Consider the following 16,760-nt stretch of genomic DNA (forward strand, 5'->3'; position numbering starts at 1 on the left):
CAGGAGATAAGCGACCAACGGTCGCTTATCTCCCGATTAGGGAGTCTTACTGGTTATAGTGGTTTATCTGCATACTTTTACAACTGTACCTTGGGGATCTCCAGCCATTGACAGTGGGTGCATGGACCATAAGCTCCTTGGCACTGAAGTTATCCTCATGACCAGAAGAGCTGACCACAGTGAATGCAATCTTCCTGGGCATTCCTCTGACAGAAACTTGGCACGGAACAAAAAGGGAAACACTAAACCAGTGTACCTGAGGTGGCTTTGGAATAGCGTGCGTCACTGGCCTTACATATAAGACAAACGTACTTGAAATGGGAAATAGTGGGGAAAAAGGTCATCCCATCTGTATGGAAGTGGTATGTTTTTGGGGTTATTTGTAATAATAATAATATAATAATAATAATACTCTTGAAAACAAAGCATTGCATTGGGCGGTTTGCTTACTTTAGAAGCCATGAAGGGAGCTGACAGGCCCCTTTTATATCAATCAACCAGTCACCTTAATGCAAGTGACAGATGTGACAGAATTGTTCATAAATATTTTTCTTTACATTTTAATTATATATTTTAGCTCATTTCATGTGATCTACCTGCACAGCCTTTGTGATCTACCTTTTGGGCACCCCTGCCCTAAAGGAACCTACAGGTTCCCTGGAATCCACTTTGAGAACCAATACACTAAACCAACAGAATTCAAATAAAGTCAGGCATATTATACCACCAATGGGGTTTTAAAGAAGAGAAAGGAGAAAAAGAAAGTAGGCTGTCCACAGTAAATCATGCTGTGTTAAAGGAAAGGCAAACGCCAGGTGCTATGTTTATTATATGTTTATTCACACTTCCTTTGACCCAGACAGCCCATAACAAGCCAAAGGACAGTTGTCTGATTTATTAAATAATACTAATAGTAATAACGTAGTCACTCATATATAAAAACTGAGTTACCTTACCTAACATATCCAGATATACTGAAATTCTAAGCTAAAATTCAGCTGAAGCTGTTTTGTCAACTTAGTGATTGATGACTGCTATCTGATTATTATTGGACAATGAATCTCCACCCATGTTACTTTAAATTGCCGCACTTATGTAAATAATGCTCAAGCAGATTATCCACTGGAAAAGAATAGGATTAGTGACAGGATTACAGAAGGCAAGGCATGGCAGAGAGAAAACCATTAAATTACACCAATCAGTGACTAAATACATATATAACAAATCAACCTTTAACTAACACTATTAAGAACTCCTGTTGCATTTCTGGATGACGTGAAGATATGCAGCCCTTAGCTTTGCCTGGTTTACCTTTTTAACTGGATCATCGTGAACATCTAAATTCATGCAAATGTCCTGACAACCACCCTGCGACATAAAATATTCGTTGAGTGAGGAAATGTGTTTGAATCAACGAGGCTGTTTAGAAGACATCTTACCAGAAACATCACAAATAGTTGACAGCTGCTCTCCAACAGTGTCTCATGTCATGTCATCTCCATAACCACCAACGACAACAACTACTTTAACAGGGGAGGAGGCATGCGCAACTGCGTCGTCGTGACCGTCGGACGTGCAGGATTTTGGGTAATGTAGTTTGCCTAAATCTGCGTGGTCAAAATGCTCGTGGCTGTCAGAGTTGCGCTACCGTTTCGCAGCCGATACTATCTGTCAGCGCGTGGCGTCGCTGCGTTTATTGTACCCCGAATGGAAAAGTTCGTGAGATGTGAATACGTCAGAGTAGGGGTGGGTGGGACTATGATGACGGAAGCGGAAGCTAAGTAAAAAAAACTGGCCTCTTGTGTTCTGCAGAGTCGCATCGTTGTTGCAGCATGGATGACTTGGATGACTTGGAGAACTGGCCAGAAATAGAGAAAGCGGCGAGAGAGAAGAGGCGTGAGATCGTCTTACAAGGTCCTGATGTTGACGAGAGGATCTCCAATGGGGGTCTCAGTCCTGCCATCTACTCCCTCACACTCCTGAACTACCTAGAGATCATTCAGTGTCCAAGTCTGACAGAGATCGACGAGGGCATCCAACATCTCACCACCCTCCAGAGCCTGATCCTCTGTCGGAACAAGCTGGCGTCCATTCCAAAAGTAATCGGGAATCTCAAGTCGCTGAAGATCTTGGACGTGTCTGTGAACGACCTGACATCTTTGCCGGAGGAGATCACCCAACTGAAGAGCCTCAATACTCTGAACGTGAGCTGCAACCGCCTCCACTGCCTCCCAGAGGGACTGAGCCAGTGTACCAAGCTGGCCACCATCAACATCTCCAAGAATGAGATCACCTGCTTCCCTGCCGACTTCTGCCGTCTGGATCTCCTCAGCACCATCATTGCCTCGGATAATTCCATCGAAGAGCTGAGTGGGGATGTGTACAAGCTCTCTGCTCTAAAGGTAACTGAATCAATCCCCTGAGTGTGAAATATACCATGTTGAGTTGTTCTCAACATTGTGTCCAGGGACCCAAGGGGTCCTTGAGGGGGTTCCAGGGGGTCCCCAACTAAATTAATGATAATATCCTTTCTCTTTCTTTGCTATGATTCATTATTTTTTATTGCTTTTCAATGTTGGACAAATACAGACTTATAAGATCATCTTCATCATTGTTACAACCGGAAAAACATACAAAAATGACTTTTGTACAATTAACACTTTTATCAGACTGTAATGTAATTATGGACCAAATGACAGACCATATTGGACCAAGTAATGTCTGTTGACAATAAATATATTATTAGTTTGGGGTCCCTGAGATCAAAATCTTATATTGGGGGTCCTGGAGAATCACTGCTTCAAGTTACCTTTTTCCCCCATTGCTTATGTGATGATGACATGATACACAAAGAAAAGTTGTGCGCCTTAATAGTTTTTATACTCTATTTTCTCAACAGAACCTGGACCTCTCCAACAACAAGCTTACAGAGATTCCCTCAGGACTGAGTGACTGCTCCAAGCTGAAGGAGATCGACTTCAAAGGGAACAAGCTCAAGGACAAACGTCTGGAGAAGATGGTCAACGGCTGCCAGGCCAAGTCCATCTTGGACTACCTCCGAGCCGGCTCCAAGGGAGGGAAGGGCAAAGGAAAGCAAGGCGGAGACAACGGAGATGATGCGGAACAAGGGGGAGGAGGACGGAACGCAGACAAGAAGAAACGGCAGCAGAGGAAAAAGAAGAAGGGGGACGATGAAGATGACGAGTTAGAGGAGATGAACAAGATGGTGGTGAAGGTTCTTCACCTGTCGTCCAACCCTGAAGTGTTAACCATCCAAGTGACTGAAGAAGTGAAGGACGTGAGGCCTTATCTGGTGTGCTGCGTGGTCAGGGGCATGATCCTGAGGCGTGGCAACGCCCTCAAAAGGTTCCTGTTGGCTCAGGTAAGGCTAAAGCAGGGGTCTTCAACGCCTCGCAGTGCGAGGCGTTGTGAGCTTGTAGATCGGCTATGTTTGGCTAAAGTTATCAGAATATGGACGCTAGGGTTCAAGTGGTTATATAAAAAAGGAGAAAAAGCATTCTATCATGCAAAGATTTGTAGGACCCCCTGTAGTAACTCTGAGGACAGCCCCTGTTGAAGACCGTTGGGCTAAAGCCTCATTCATGGCTTCATCACACGACGGTCACGGGGTTGAAAAAATAACGGGTCCATTTGTTCTGGTTAAATTAACACTTGAGAATTTCACTGTGTAAATAATCTCCCAACGCACTTCTTGTGTTGTCTTCCAGACCAAGCTTCATGAGGACTTGTGTGGTAAACGAACCATCGCAACCATCGCAACTCATGACCTGCAGCTACTGAAGAGTCCTCTGGTGTACGAAGCCAGACCTCCCTCACAGCTAAAGGTATCAGAACCCTTCCTTATATCACTTTATTGTTTAAACTCAGTTTTCGAGAATTTGTTTTTCAGGAGAAAACTTTTGTGATTTTCAGATTTCTTTCTGTGTTTAGTTTTTATTCTATTCTTATAAACCTTAGCCAGTCTTCTTTCCTATTAGTCGCATGCACAATACATGCAGTGATTTATTGTGATGAGCAGCACCCCTCCCATATTAACCAAAGTGCAACACATATACTGTATTATCCACACACCCACATTTAGAAACGGCAGTTGACCAAATAAAAATGAATGCCATAACACCATAAGAAAGGCAACTTAATTAAAAGCCAAGCAGTAAATCTTGAGATTTAAAAACAGGCAGTGTAGTGTTAGCCTGCTTCCAGACCATAGACCCCGCCCACACTCAGAGTGGACTCTTTCTCTGGTCTGGAGCTGAGTACATGAATCGGTTTTTATTTTCGGCTGCTCCAATGAGCGCGGGGGGTGGGGGTGGGTCTAACGAATATCCAATCCGTGCAGCAGTTGAAACGATTCAAACGAAGTTCACACACACAGGCAGGCTGAGGAAGGCACACACACACACCACCCCATCCACATTGAATCACTGCATTAGATGCAAAGGAATTACTTAAAAATCGGCTCATGTTATGGGGCGGAATTGTACAACTCGAGCAATTCTTGATTCTGGAATTACTCGGAATTACTGAAAATCTCCATAGAATGTAAGGCAGGTTAGTTACTTAGTGTAAGGCAGGTTAGTTACTTAGCGTCGGCAGGTTAGTTACTTAGCGTAAGGTTTACTGAGGTTAGGTTTAGGGTTGGGGGTAGAGTTAGGGTTAGTTTTAGTGTTTAGTTTTAGTGTAGTTAGCCAATAGAAGTTGCCTTGCCATTCTATGGAGATTTTCAGTAATTCCGAGTAATTCCAGAATCAAGAATTGCTCGAGTTGTACAATTCCGCCCCATAACATGAGCTGATTTTTAAGTAATTCCTTTGCATCTAATGCGCGCGCGCACTTATTTCACCAAGCTGTTAATGTTGATTACATGTTTCTGATCGCAGTTCTGTGTGGAAGCAGTCACTGGCACAGACAGAGACACACACACAATCACACACACACTCCGCGACCGTGCGTCGCGTCCACCGTGCGTGCATCTCGATCACCGTGCGTCGCGATCACTCGCGCGGCGCGCGCGTGCACGCTCGCAAAAAAGTCCCTCCCCCGTAAATCGCTCAGAATAGGGCACAGTTTCAGACTAAAGCGTGAGCTGAGTCTGAAATCAGGCTAGTGTAGTGTAGTGGTTGTGAAAGGTCACAGAGAAAAAAAAGTTGGAGCAAGCCCATTTTCATATTTTGTAGAAAAACAAACCTTAAAGATCTATCATAAAACATAGAGGGAGCCAGTTAAGAGCGGCCAGTAAGGGAGAAGGAGATGTGCTCCCGCTTATGTTTTCCTATTAGAAGAGCTGCAGCATTCTGGACCAACTGCACCAACATGAAGGACATTAGTAGTTAAGTTAGGCCAAGATAAAAGAATGTTTAACCCTCTCAAGACTTGACCCTAGAAAAGAGACTCAGCTGGAAAAATGCTAGACTCGATCACTGAGTTTATAGGTGTCCAATTAAAAATCCCTTATCACACCCAGATGTTCTTACTGAGGGGTTTACAAAATGGTTCCAGGACACTGAAAGACAGATTTATTGGCAATATCAAAGCCAGAGAAAATAACCTCGCTTGGGAAGAGATCTTCATAACAGTGCGGCGATGCAGAGATTTACAGTATTTGCATTCTTCAGAACCACTGGAACAAGGACCACTATGTCATCTCTGACAGGTTTATTTTTGTTGTGTCAGTGCTGAGTGAAGTTGGGTATGGCTCTGACTGTGTGTTTTGTTAGATTCTGCCACTGGGTCGTAAGGAGATGACAGCGGTGGAACTGATGAGACAGCTGCAGCTGGACGCTGATGAGCAGAGGAAACAGAGGAAGAGACAGAACGTCTCGGGGTTGCACAAGTCAGTAAAATGCAGTGGTTCTCAAACGTTTTCATGCCAAGGAGTGGGACCCTCAAATTGTATTCATGGGTTGCATTTGTAGTCCTACACCAGCCATTTTGAGGACCAACACAGGTGTTTTGATTAACGTAGAACATTAGTTCTATGCCAATCAGACAAATTGAACACCTGTTTTGGTCCTCAATGGCCGGTTTAGGACTACAAATGCAACCCATGAATAGTATTAGGCCACAGACCCCCATCTGAAAATATGTTGTGCCAGGGACCCCCAGAAGAGAATATTTGTATAAAATAATAATACATTTAATAGCCAAATTATAAAATATGGTTAAAAAGACCTTTGGTCCCGTTGTCTTAGGCTGAGGCTATCGTAGGGATGGTTATGGACAAATATTTAGCCAAGTACCTCAATATTGTAATAAACAAGTATTTTCGTTTTGGTACTGTGATACTGATAAGATTCATAAATATAACTTTCTGAAAACAAGATGGCCATTATGTTTTTGTTTCCTTTTTTGGGTTCACTGTTACAAATATGGCACTGTTTCATCATGAAGCTCATGCTTTGTTCTGCAGCTCAGCTACAACAAATGTGTTGGACATGATGTTCCTTGTTTCGACACAGGAGGGCAGTATAACCCTTGACAACTGAGAATAGTAATATGATTCACGCCAGTATCCAACACAAGTTAGTTCATGAGCAGTCTCAAGATGCAATCTCAAAAACCACTAACATTTTCAGTTTTACAACTTGTAAATGTTTTTGTGGTGGTAGTGATTGTGCCAAAGACAGACATGCTAGTGCAACAAAGCTGCCAAGTACAACAGCCTATTAGTGGTTTGAATGGCACATTCTGTCACCTCATCCATCAAACTCTTTATACCTATAAAACCACAGAATGCATATGTTATTTCTGCTTTTCTATACTACAGATACCTACAACTTCTGGATGGAAAAGCACTTTACCCGTGTCTGGTGGATGCAGAGGGTCATGTGATCTCATTTCCACCAATCACCAACAGTGAAAAAACCAAGGTGTGTGTGTGTGTGTGTGTGTGTGTGTGTGTGTGTGTGTGTGTGCGTGTGTGCGTGTGTGCGTGTGTGCGTGTGTGCGTGTGTGTGTGCGTGCGTGCGTGCGTGCGTGCGTAATTCTAATCTGACAAAGGACCTTTTTCACAGGTCACTGCTTAAGTTACATTTAGTCAGCCAGCCTGAATTGAATCTGTGATGTAGCATGACTACCAGGTCTTATATAATGTCATCCAATACAGAGGTTCTCAAAGTGCGCTCTGGTGACCCTCAATGGTCCTTGAGGGGGTGTGTACACTCACATAGTTAAATTAACTCTTGAGTATGACAGTGTAAATTAGGGTCCCACTCCCAGAGATAAAACATTGAAATGGGCGTCCATGCCCTAATATATATCAAACTGGGGGTCCTAACATTAAACATTTTGACTATCACTGACACTGGTCCAATACCTCAAGAACCTCTGTTTTGTAGACTTGCATGTCTTTGTCTACATGCAAGTCTTAGGTCATTTGTTGCATGGCAACAAATAATGGTGAATGTGAGTTATCTTTGTCGAACTGAGTGATACTCCAGTTGATCTGGATACAGAGAGGTTGTTTTATTGTTCCTAGAACTACACTTCCTTTCAAGAAGCCATACATTTGTCCTTAATCCAAATTAAGGACAAATCTAGATGTGGATATTCACTTTTGCTGACACTGATAAGAGTTAACAGAAATCCACACAAATGTTCTGTAATATCTTGTTCATTGTATTTGCATTTTATTTCCACTGTATGCAGTTTCACTTCTTTGAATGGGATAATTACTAATATTCTCTTTATTGGGTTTGTGCAGATCAAAAAGTCAACCAAAGAGTTGTTCTTGGAGGTGACAAGCTCAACCAACTTGCAGACCTGTAAGGACATCATGGATGCTCTCATTGTAGTAAGCTTTGCTCTTTCTTCTCTCATTAATCTGTGTAACCAGTTCCTTACCGTCTCCTTACCCGTCCCTAAGGGATCCTTTACCGCCCTTGACCCTCCAATCTCGGGCCGCTCACGTCTAGAGATCGCCTTATTATAAACTACTAGATAAATACCCGTTGTATGCAGCCTTATATATGCCTTGATATTATGCTGCATCATTATCACGTGATGTCACGTGAGGTTGAGCAATCCCAGGTGTGACCTGAGGCGATACCAAAGGTGACACGATAACACTGAAGACTGAAGAGAATCGTCACTAGCTTGACTGCATCATGGAAGCTCTGAATACTGTTGACAAGCTTTCAAACTAGCCGTTGTAAATGTGAATGAATCAATATTGAGCAACTGCATATCCTATTTCACACCTATTTTTTATTTATCAAACTGTTTTTGTTGGACTGTCAGGTGAAATGGATCATTTCCAGATATCATTAGTGTTTAGCGTTAGTTTGAACTTTAGTGTTGTTTAGCCCCTCTCCTATGCAGTGGGTTGGACATTATTGCTATGATGATCGGTTACATTGAGGGGTTCCTATCTGATGTGGAAACGAAGTAAAGCGATTTGAAGCCGGTACTATGCTGTGGGAAAGTGTCAATCTTCGGTCATTAAACGCTATCAAACATTTCACCCCACAAGCCTTCTTAAATTTCCCACATGGCAGACAACAACACAAGGCAAGTGCTGACACCGGTTCATATACAGCCAGTTCATATACAGTCAGTCGTAGGAACACGTGTGTTTGCTCATGACAGCGTGAGCGACCCGGGCTGTCAGTGGAAGAACTGAGCTCATCATAGCTGGCTGAGCGGTCCCACTGGTGTACAGTGTCACACACCGACCCAACGCACAGCTCACAATACCACCGCTGCAACTCTAGAACTAGCATCTACACATTGTATACACCGATGACGTATGTCACTGACGTAAACAAAAACACACAACAGTCCAGGGATGTTGCATGGACTAGATTACGGGAGATGTGTTCTTTGTAGATTTAAATTGACTGAAATGTTTATTAAAATTCTGGATTGCTATTTTGAGGTCATAAATGATTTTTGATGGATTTGTCAAACAACATTACTCTTGGATGTCACAATTCCAACAATCTAGCATTTGAATCTTTCCTGTGCAAAATAAAAGGGTAATCAAATTGATTGATAGAGGTGAAATTAGATGGAGTAACCAAGGAACGTGACTTGAAAGCTAACCCTCAGGTTTAGGTTTGCACCGGAGAAGAATGTGTTTCCTACTCTTGTCCTATATTTGCACATTCTCAGTACCATATCAGATACCACACTATAAATATTTAATGAGCACAAAACATTAACATTCATTACTGAAAGAAGTTTGGGATGCCATTTATCAGGTCTCCAACAATTGAGTCAAAGATATGTGTAAAACCTTTGTCCATGCAAATATGTTATATATATATTGCAGTTCTGGCTGCATATGGTGTTTCTCGGCCAAAAGGTTAGGACGCTAAAGTGTATGGCGAGATGTTTGGATTGGCGTGGACAAAGAACAGCTATAACAGAAGAATATTGTTTAATTTTAAGATTCAGGTCTCTGTGTGAAACCAGTTGAGAGCAATTGATTTGAAACATAAGCTGTGTTAACTATATTCCACTTTGTAAAAGCGTGCAGTGTATATTTAGGCATACATGTAGAATGTTATGATTTTATCGATTTACAATTAGTTAGAGACTATTAAACACAGTATAATTATCAGTGTTAAGGTCCTTTTAGCTCCATTTTGTGCACTCTTAAAGTTAAATTAACACCCAAGATTTGACTGTGTAGGGGTAAAATAAAACCTGTATCTTGAAAATCAGCCAACAAACCAAAATAGCCATTTAATGAAAATGGCTGTGTTTTTCTCACAGAAAATGGCAGAGTTGAACAGACAGACAGTGGAGACCAAGGAGGAAGCTGGGTCTGACGGCGAAGGTGCTGCTGGGCCGGAGGCGGCCGATGATGGTGCTACTTCAGGGGAACTGACCGTCCTGCAGGTTCGAACCGTCGACCAGGACGGCAACCTCAAGGTCGTCTACCCCTCTAAGACTGACCTCGCAGCCGAGCTCAGTAACCTGACCATTGTCTGGTAGCTGCACTGTACCGCCAATAACCTCTGTTGTTTACTCTCGCTCGTATCTTAAAACATCACACTGAATTAACTCCACACAGCTGAGCTCACACCGAAGTTTATGAATATTAAGGGTACACTGTCTGTATTCTTTAATCGTGTAACTAATGCCCCGCCCCCCGTGTAATGATTGACTGGCTGATATTTAGCCACTGGTTCTCAACCTGTCGGCCGTGGGGATGTGTGCCTCCAAACAAGATTTGAATGATACTAAGACACTAATATTAAAAAGTGAGTTGGTTCCATTGATCAATTTATTGATTGATCATTAAAATAAACATGCTCTGAAAGCGAATGCAAGGTTGAGAACCACTGGTCTAAACCACATGCAGCACTATGTAGTCAACTAGTTTGGAGGTTTTGACACCTCCTGTGAGGAGTTTGTTACAGATGGCAGAATCTCTCAAGACGGATTTAACAAAAAATAATTGCTGATCGGTTCCCAGATTGTATGACACAATGTGTAAATGCTTTTGTTTACTTATTGTTTTTTTATTATTTCCACTTCAAAGGTAATTTGCTCTCAGTTTAGTTTGTGTTAATATGATGCATACTGCCCACATGTATTGTAACTAACATGGTTAAGTCATTCATCTGGATCGCATAAGAAATGTACCCTATACAGCAGGGAATAACAACAAGTCTTTAAAATAAAGTCTACACAAAAGGGATGAGATACATGTGTCGACTGTTTTGCCATGCTCACAGATTCAAACTACAGCAAGGAAGATTTTTTCAAAGATTAAAATGTCTTCCTTTAACTCACTTAAAGCCTTATATCTACCATTATATTGAGTTTGGACATGATATATAATGGCTCTCTGAATCAACAGTGAAAGAGTTTGGCTGCTCACACAGGTTAACTAGGAAGCGTACGGGTACTGTTACATATCGAGTGACTGCTCAGGATTGACATTGTGTGAATGGGAGGCGTCTTGGAAGAGACAGGCAGGTATAAAAGAAGATCCAGAGTGGCAGTGGAGCGTATCCATGTGCGTCAAAGATGGATCAGTGTACCTGACATAAGATGCAACTACTCAGCAGAGACAACAACCTGATGGAGCTATGAGAAGCAGCCATAGAGCGCTTGAGAAGAAGCAGGCCAGGTTCAATTCAAATGGGGACAGGGTTTCCAGCGGCAGGGGGAATGGCAGTGAAAGGACCACTCAATGCTTGGAGATCAACGTTCGTAGGTTTGACAGGTCGAGTGTAGAGCACACAGAGACTCGTTGGATGCCTGGCAACTTTGAACCAGCGGCGAGGTTGACCACCCATTCACGACTCCTGGCTCATTCAAGGCACTTTTTATTTCAGGCTAAGCCGAGACGAGTAAGTGTCACTGCGTTCCCCCACGACGTCTATTTACCACCTATCAGGGGATCAACAATCATCACTGGCAAGGCTGATCCCACTTGTGAACCTTCGCATACAGTGGGGTCAGCCTTCTCAAATGGCAAGAAGGCTCAGCTGCCAATTTCCAGTGTGATGAGAGAAAATAGAGTGTTGCGTCTGATGGTTGCCCAGCACGGGAGGGGCTTTCAGCAGTCTAATAAATCTAATGTGGCCAGTGGAACTCTTGCAGCAGTAACCAAAGAGGTCATCCAGGATGCAGAGTCATGCTCCAGGCTCGTTAAAGGAGACCAACCGCCACCAGCCTCAAACCCAGCACCACTGGAGCCACTAAGGCAGCAGAGGACTGACACGAGTAACCCCAGTGCCAATGACAGTGGCGTCATGCTTGCCAGTCCCTGCAACCGGCAAACCGATTGCTTCTCTGATGATTCTGCTTTCGAGACGGAATCGCAGTCCTCTGAAGATGAGGGTTTGCCAAAGATCGGCACAGCCTCACCTTGCCTCGATGAGGACGATGAGGAATACTACACAGACCAAAGGATTGCTGAATGGGTGTCCAAAGTGAACTTGAGTCTCTTCTCTACATCAAACAATGAACTGAATAGGTCACGTCCCGTAGATGAGCAAGATATTTCGACCATAAAGATCATCTACAATGGAGACTGATTTCTCAAATTATTAATTTCAATTTTGAACATTGTCTTAATTGAATAAAGGGCATGAATGCTAAACATGGTGTAATAGAATCATATCCATGGCTTTATTGTGCTTTATTACAAGTAGCATGATAATTCATCTTTGCTAGTAGCAGGCATGTCAGTAAAAACAAACATTTAGATGGACATTTAGACAGATGAATTTGAAAGGTAACCTACATTTCAAATAATGAATACAAATTAAAACATATTCAACAGGAGAGAATTCTTATCATAATGCAGTTAACACAATCATTTCTGTCTACTTTCAACAATTCAGTCTATATTTCCATAAGCATTGGCCAACTTGAGAATATGAATTGAAATCCAATCCAGTCATTGTTGAAAAACAGATATATACAACAGCCTTTACAGTCATAACTAAACATATTATTTACATCATTTCTAGTATTCTTAGACTAAACAGACAATGCTACATTTAGACAAATCCTATTTAGATACATATTTTATTGGCTAGATACTTTTAGAATATTATATTCCCAGCAGTTGCACAATGTGTGCCTGAAATATTGTACCTTGACTTCTGAAATATGGACCTACTTTTTACTACCTCAGTTTGAAAACCACAGAACAGTTGTTGGTGTGTGACAGCATGCGTGGCTCTGAGCAGCAGTTGGGATGGGCTCACACTTGGAGTGGCTTTTCTCGGTCTGTCAGTTTGATGACAAAGCAAACTTTTGACCCTGCCTGCTGTGATGCAAGGCAGCCAGGCTATTTTAATCACTGCCTGTCTGTGTATCCGTCTGTCTGCCAATAAAATAACTCAATGGGAGGATTTTCACAAAACTGAGTGGGAATGATAGGTAGGCTGCCCAGAAGATATCGTTACTGTCAGGCAGAAACCTCGTATATCCAAGTTTTAAATGTGTACCGTATGTTTTTTCGTAAAGTAAAGCCCTGCTTCATCATACAAGGCCGTCGCACAAAAGTAGTGAAAACAGCCACTCTACAAGCACACAACGCCTGAGGTGTTGTGTGCTTGTAGATCGGCTGTTTTTTCACTAGTTTAGTTGCCAAGGTCACAATCAAGGTCACGGCCAAAATTATGATAACATTATTATCGGTCATGCGGGCAGAGTTTTTGCTTCCAGCCAAGTGCGTTTGATTTTGTTTTGGTTAATCCAAATGTCCATATGTGGTCTCTGTCCTTTCATGGCGGGGCCCCTGGGTCAGCACCTGTGAACGTAGTATCCCGTGGTGTATCCTATGATGTAAACAGACACCAGGGCGGCCAGAGCTCCCGCCACCTTCACTACTATTCCAAGATTGCCGGTACATAGTCTGTTGTAGAGCCTTTTAAAAGCAGAGACAGGCAGAGTTGAGTCAGTTCAGGTCTTACCAAAGACATCACAGTCTGTGAATTGTTACTCTATACGGTATCCTTACACTCCACAATGTTCATTTTACTCAGAGTGTATAAATGTAACCAAATGGACACATGTACTAGCCTTTTGACTATCTGTAACTCGATATTGTTGAGCAGTTACTTGAAAATATATATATATTTGTGGTACACTTTAGTGTAAGTGTCACAGAACACTTAAAAAGACAACACGGTTGTGATTGACAAAGCCTGAGATCAGTCTGCAAAATGATTAGGACTATATTAAAGCTTATCTTAGGTCTTACCCACACCCACTCTTCTTTTATCCTTCATTATGTGTTCTTACCCCATCAAACCAGTCTCTGAGGCTGCTACATCAAGGTTAATATTGTCCTCATTCCAGCGCTTGTAATGTGCAGTCCCACCAGCACTGTTGGCCTCCTCCATGTGTGAAGGATTTATCTGCACTTATCACCTCGCTCACGTTGACCAGCCCAAACTGGAATGATAAAGAATGTGCAGTGTCACTGTGATAATCTGTTATTCATGTGTTACTTAAAGGAGCTATAGTCAACTTTTTCTTGAAAAACAGATGCTAAAATAAAAATAATGTTTCAAAAATATTTTATAAAAAAATAAGCTTCATACATGTGTTTCTATTCAAAAATGACCACAAAAAGCATAAAATAATGATAAAATAATCATTTTGGCCATTGTCAGACCGACACTTTGTTTACATTCTAGTCTATTCTTTGATAGTGTTAGACTAGGATGTAAACAAAGTGTCGGCCCGACAATGGCCAAAATGATTATTTTATCATTATTTTACGCTTTTTGTGGTCATTTTTGAACAGAAACACATATATGAAGCTTATCTTTTTATAATATATTTTCGAAACATTATTTTTATTTTTGCATCGGTTTTTCAAGAAAAAGTTGACTATAGCTCCTTTAAATTAAAATATTTACATGTATTACACAACATGTATTGTTCTAGAACAGGGGTAGGCAACCTTAGGCATGGGTGCCAACTTTGGCACAGGGGAGGGTGATCACTGGCACACGGGCAGAAGTTTTAAAAACACATGTTTTTTTTAAACGTGGTAAATTAATTGAAGTTTACAACAAATTACATCCTGCACATACTTCTACATTCATTAAAACTCTGACTGGGGAGGGAGTCGGCGAGATAGTTGGATTACTCGAGTCTAATGATGATCATTACAACAATGTCCTGCCAATCAAAATATGTCAGAATCTTTGATGGCGTGTCATTAAAACATATGTCGACATAGCACACCGACTATCTAGAAAATAAAAACATGGCACTTCATTTCAAAAAGGTTGCTAACCCCTGTTCTAGAAAAATAGCTTGGTTAATTTTCTTTTTTAATTTGTAGCCTATTGTATTTTATTTTATATAAAAAGAAAAAGAGGAACTTGACACAAAACATCTCTCATGATGTTCAGATCTTTGTTGCAGAGATTTGTTGAATGCCATTCACTCAAAGCAGTGTTAGGGCACAGTCACACGAAAGAAACTAACAAAAACAAATGCTGTTCTCATTGAAATGTATTGGCAGAATCCACCCTCATAGTTAGAATTAAACTTAAGCTTAAGCCTTAAGCTTCCATTGTTCTCTCAAGAAATAAAAGGTGTCACTTACCTGTGTCACAGACTGGGAAAACACGACAGGAATGTTGTGCTTCAAAGACTTTCAAGGAAAACTGTCGAGGGCAACATGCTTCTTCCGCTATATAAAGGCAGGGGCATAGTTCATGTGTAGACAGAAAAATCCAAATGGACCCTGTGGCTCCATTTGCACACTCAGGATTTTACTGTGTAGTTCATGTATAGTTTGTGGGTTCACACAGGTCAGGTCAAGGCTGTAACTTTGGTTAAACAAGTTCCTGGTGTTATCGTCTCCTTATATGACTCTTTTTATTGATAAGGTGAAATTCATCATACCCTATAATTGTGGGTTAGTCTCCGGTTTCAACAGTTCCTGTGCAGATAGCAGATCCTGTGCAGCACTGTAAAATCCTCAGTGATATTTTTAACAGAGAGTGTGCAAATGGAACCAAATGGACTCCTAAGGGTCTGTTTGCTTCCATTTGTACACTCTTGGGTTACAAATTGACAAGAACAACACATATTTTACTGTGTAAATGTCCACTCAAAATTAAAATGGAATGTTTATGTTTTATTTAAGGCTGTAGCTAATTGTACAATTGGATGGAAAGTAACATTTGAAAGTAACATGAATATTATAAAGTTGTTAGTTACCTACAGTAAAGGCCATGAAAACTGTGACATATATCGGAGGAACATCTTTTTTTTAAAGATAAGCATGCATCAGTCCGGGAGCCAAATGGTGATTTGTGGTGATGATGACCAGTGATATCCATTGAGCATTTTTTATTATTAATAATAAAAAATGCTCAATGGATATCACTGGTCATCATCTTGAATCCTTAAGAGGTGACCCCAAGCTACAAGAATCAGTTGAGAAAAAAACTTTTACAGGCGAATCCACGTTCACCCCCACGGCTCCCGGACTCTCCTATTTAAGACTATTGTTCTTACTATTCACTACACCTTGATGAAATAAATAAATAAAATAGTTGTTTACATAATTACCATATAGCAGCTATTGATGATGTGTAGGCTGCACTTTCTTCTTCCCTAAACTCATTGAGACCAATGTCTCATTTGCAATGGTGCCCCCTTTACCAGCAAGTGACATAGTCATACAAACATAATCATAAACAATAAGCAATATTGTATACCCGTAAGACGCCTAAGGGCGAAAAGCGTCACGCAGGATGGAATTCGCACAAGACAGAATTAATTTGCATTTGTGATTCGAGTTGCTTGTTTAAGTTGGACAAAATGTGGACAAAATATGAACCCAAATATGGATATGACTGACGTCTGACATCATAGATGTCTTATAGTCTTATGTTATACACCACATGACACTCACACAATATGTCTATATATGGGCATTTCAAGCTATGGGCTTAATATTGATGACATCAGGGATCTCCATATGGGCATACAAGGGCCAAGGATGGAATGTGATGTCACAACAATGTGATGTCATAGGTCAGCTATAAAGACATTGAGGCGTTACCTCAATGTCAGGTGTTACTGACAAGATGCGTTACTGACAAGATGTGATGGATGGTTTTCATAGTTAACTGCGACCTATGGTCACAACAACTGATAATGTTTTGATAATGACATTACTAGCCTACTTGAGTTTATCTTGGCACGTGCTTCCCAGGCATGTTCATGTTGCAATCTACAAATGATAACCGCAAAAAAACATATCGGAAAAACTAACTAGTAAGACACCTCAGGGT

The 16,760-nt window shown here is 41.4% G+C and overlaps 2 protein-coding genes across 2 annotated transcripts in view; one reads left to right on the forward strand and one right to left on the reverse strand.

The window, feature by feature from the left end:
* Positions 1-1,501, reverse strand: part of cep104 (centrosomal protein 104) — a gene marked incomplete at its 3' end in the record, with an annotated part of 53,232 nt that extends 51,731 nt beyond the window's left edge. The window contains exons 1-2 of the mRNA XM_080732809.1: positions 1,440-1,501; positions 90-216 (exon numbers count right to left, since the gene is read on the reverse strand). Of these exons, the coding sequence (XP_080588935.1) occupies positions 90-202 (113 nt within the window). The 5' untranslated portion in view covers positions 203-216; positions 1,440-1,501. The remainder of the gene's footprint in view (positions 1-89; positions 217-1,439) is intronic.
* A 313-nt stretch (positions 1,502-1,814) lies between these two features.
* On the forward strand, positions 1,815-10,620 carry lrrc47 (leucine rich repeat containing 47). Its single transcript, XM_080733703.1, has 7 exons — positions 1,815-2,402; positions 2,900-3,382; positions 3,729-3,845; positions 5,739-5,854; positions 6,788-6,890; positions 7,724-7,813; positions 9,739-10,620. The coding sequence occupies exons 1-7, from the start codon at positions 1,833-1,835 to the stop codon at positions 9,958-9,960; spliced, it is 1,701 nt and encodes a 566-aa protein (XP_080589829.1). The 5' UTR covers positions 1,815-1,832; the 3' UTR covers positions 9,961-10,620.
* Positions 10,621-16,760: the final 6,140 nt, after the last annotated feature.

Source organism: Nannobrachium achirus (genome assembly GCF_963921795.1).
Source record: "Nannobrachium achirus genome assembly, chromosome: 9".
NCBI lineage: Eukaryota > Metazoa > Chordata > Actinopteri > Myctophiformes > Myctophidae > Nannobrachium > Nannobrachium achirus.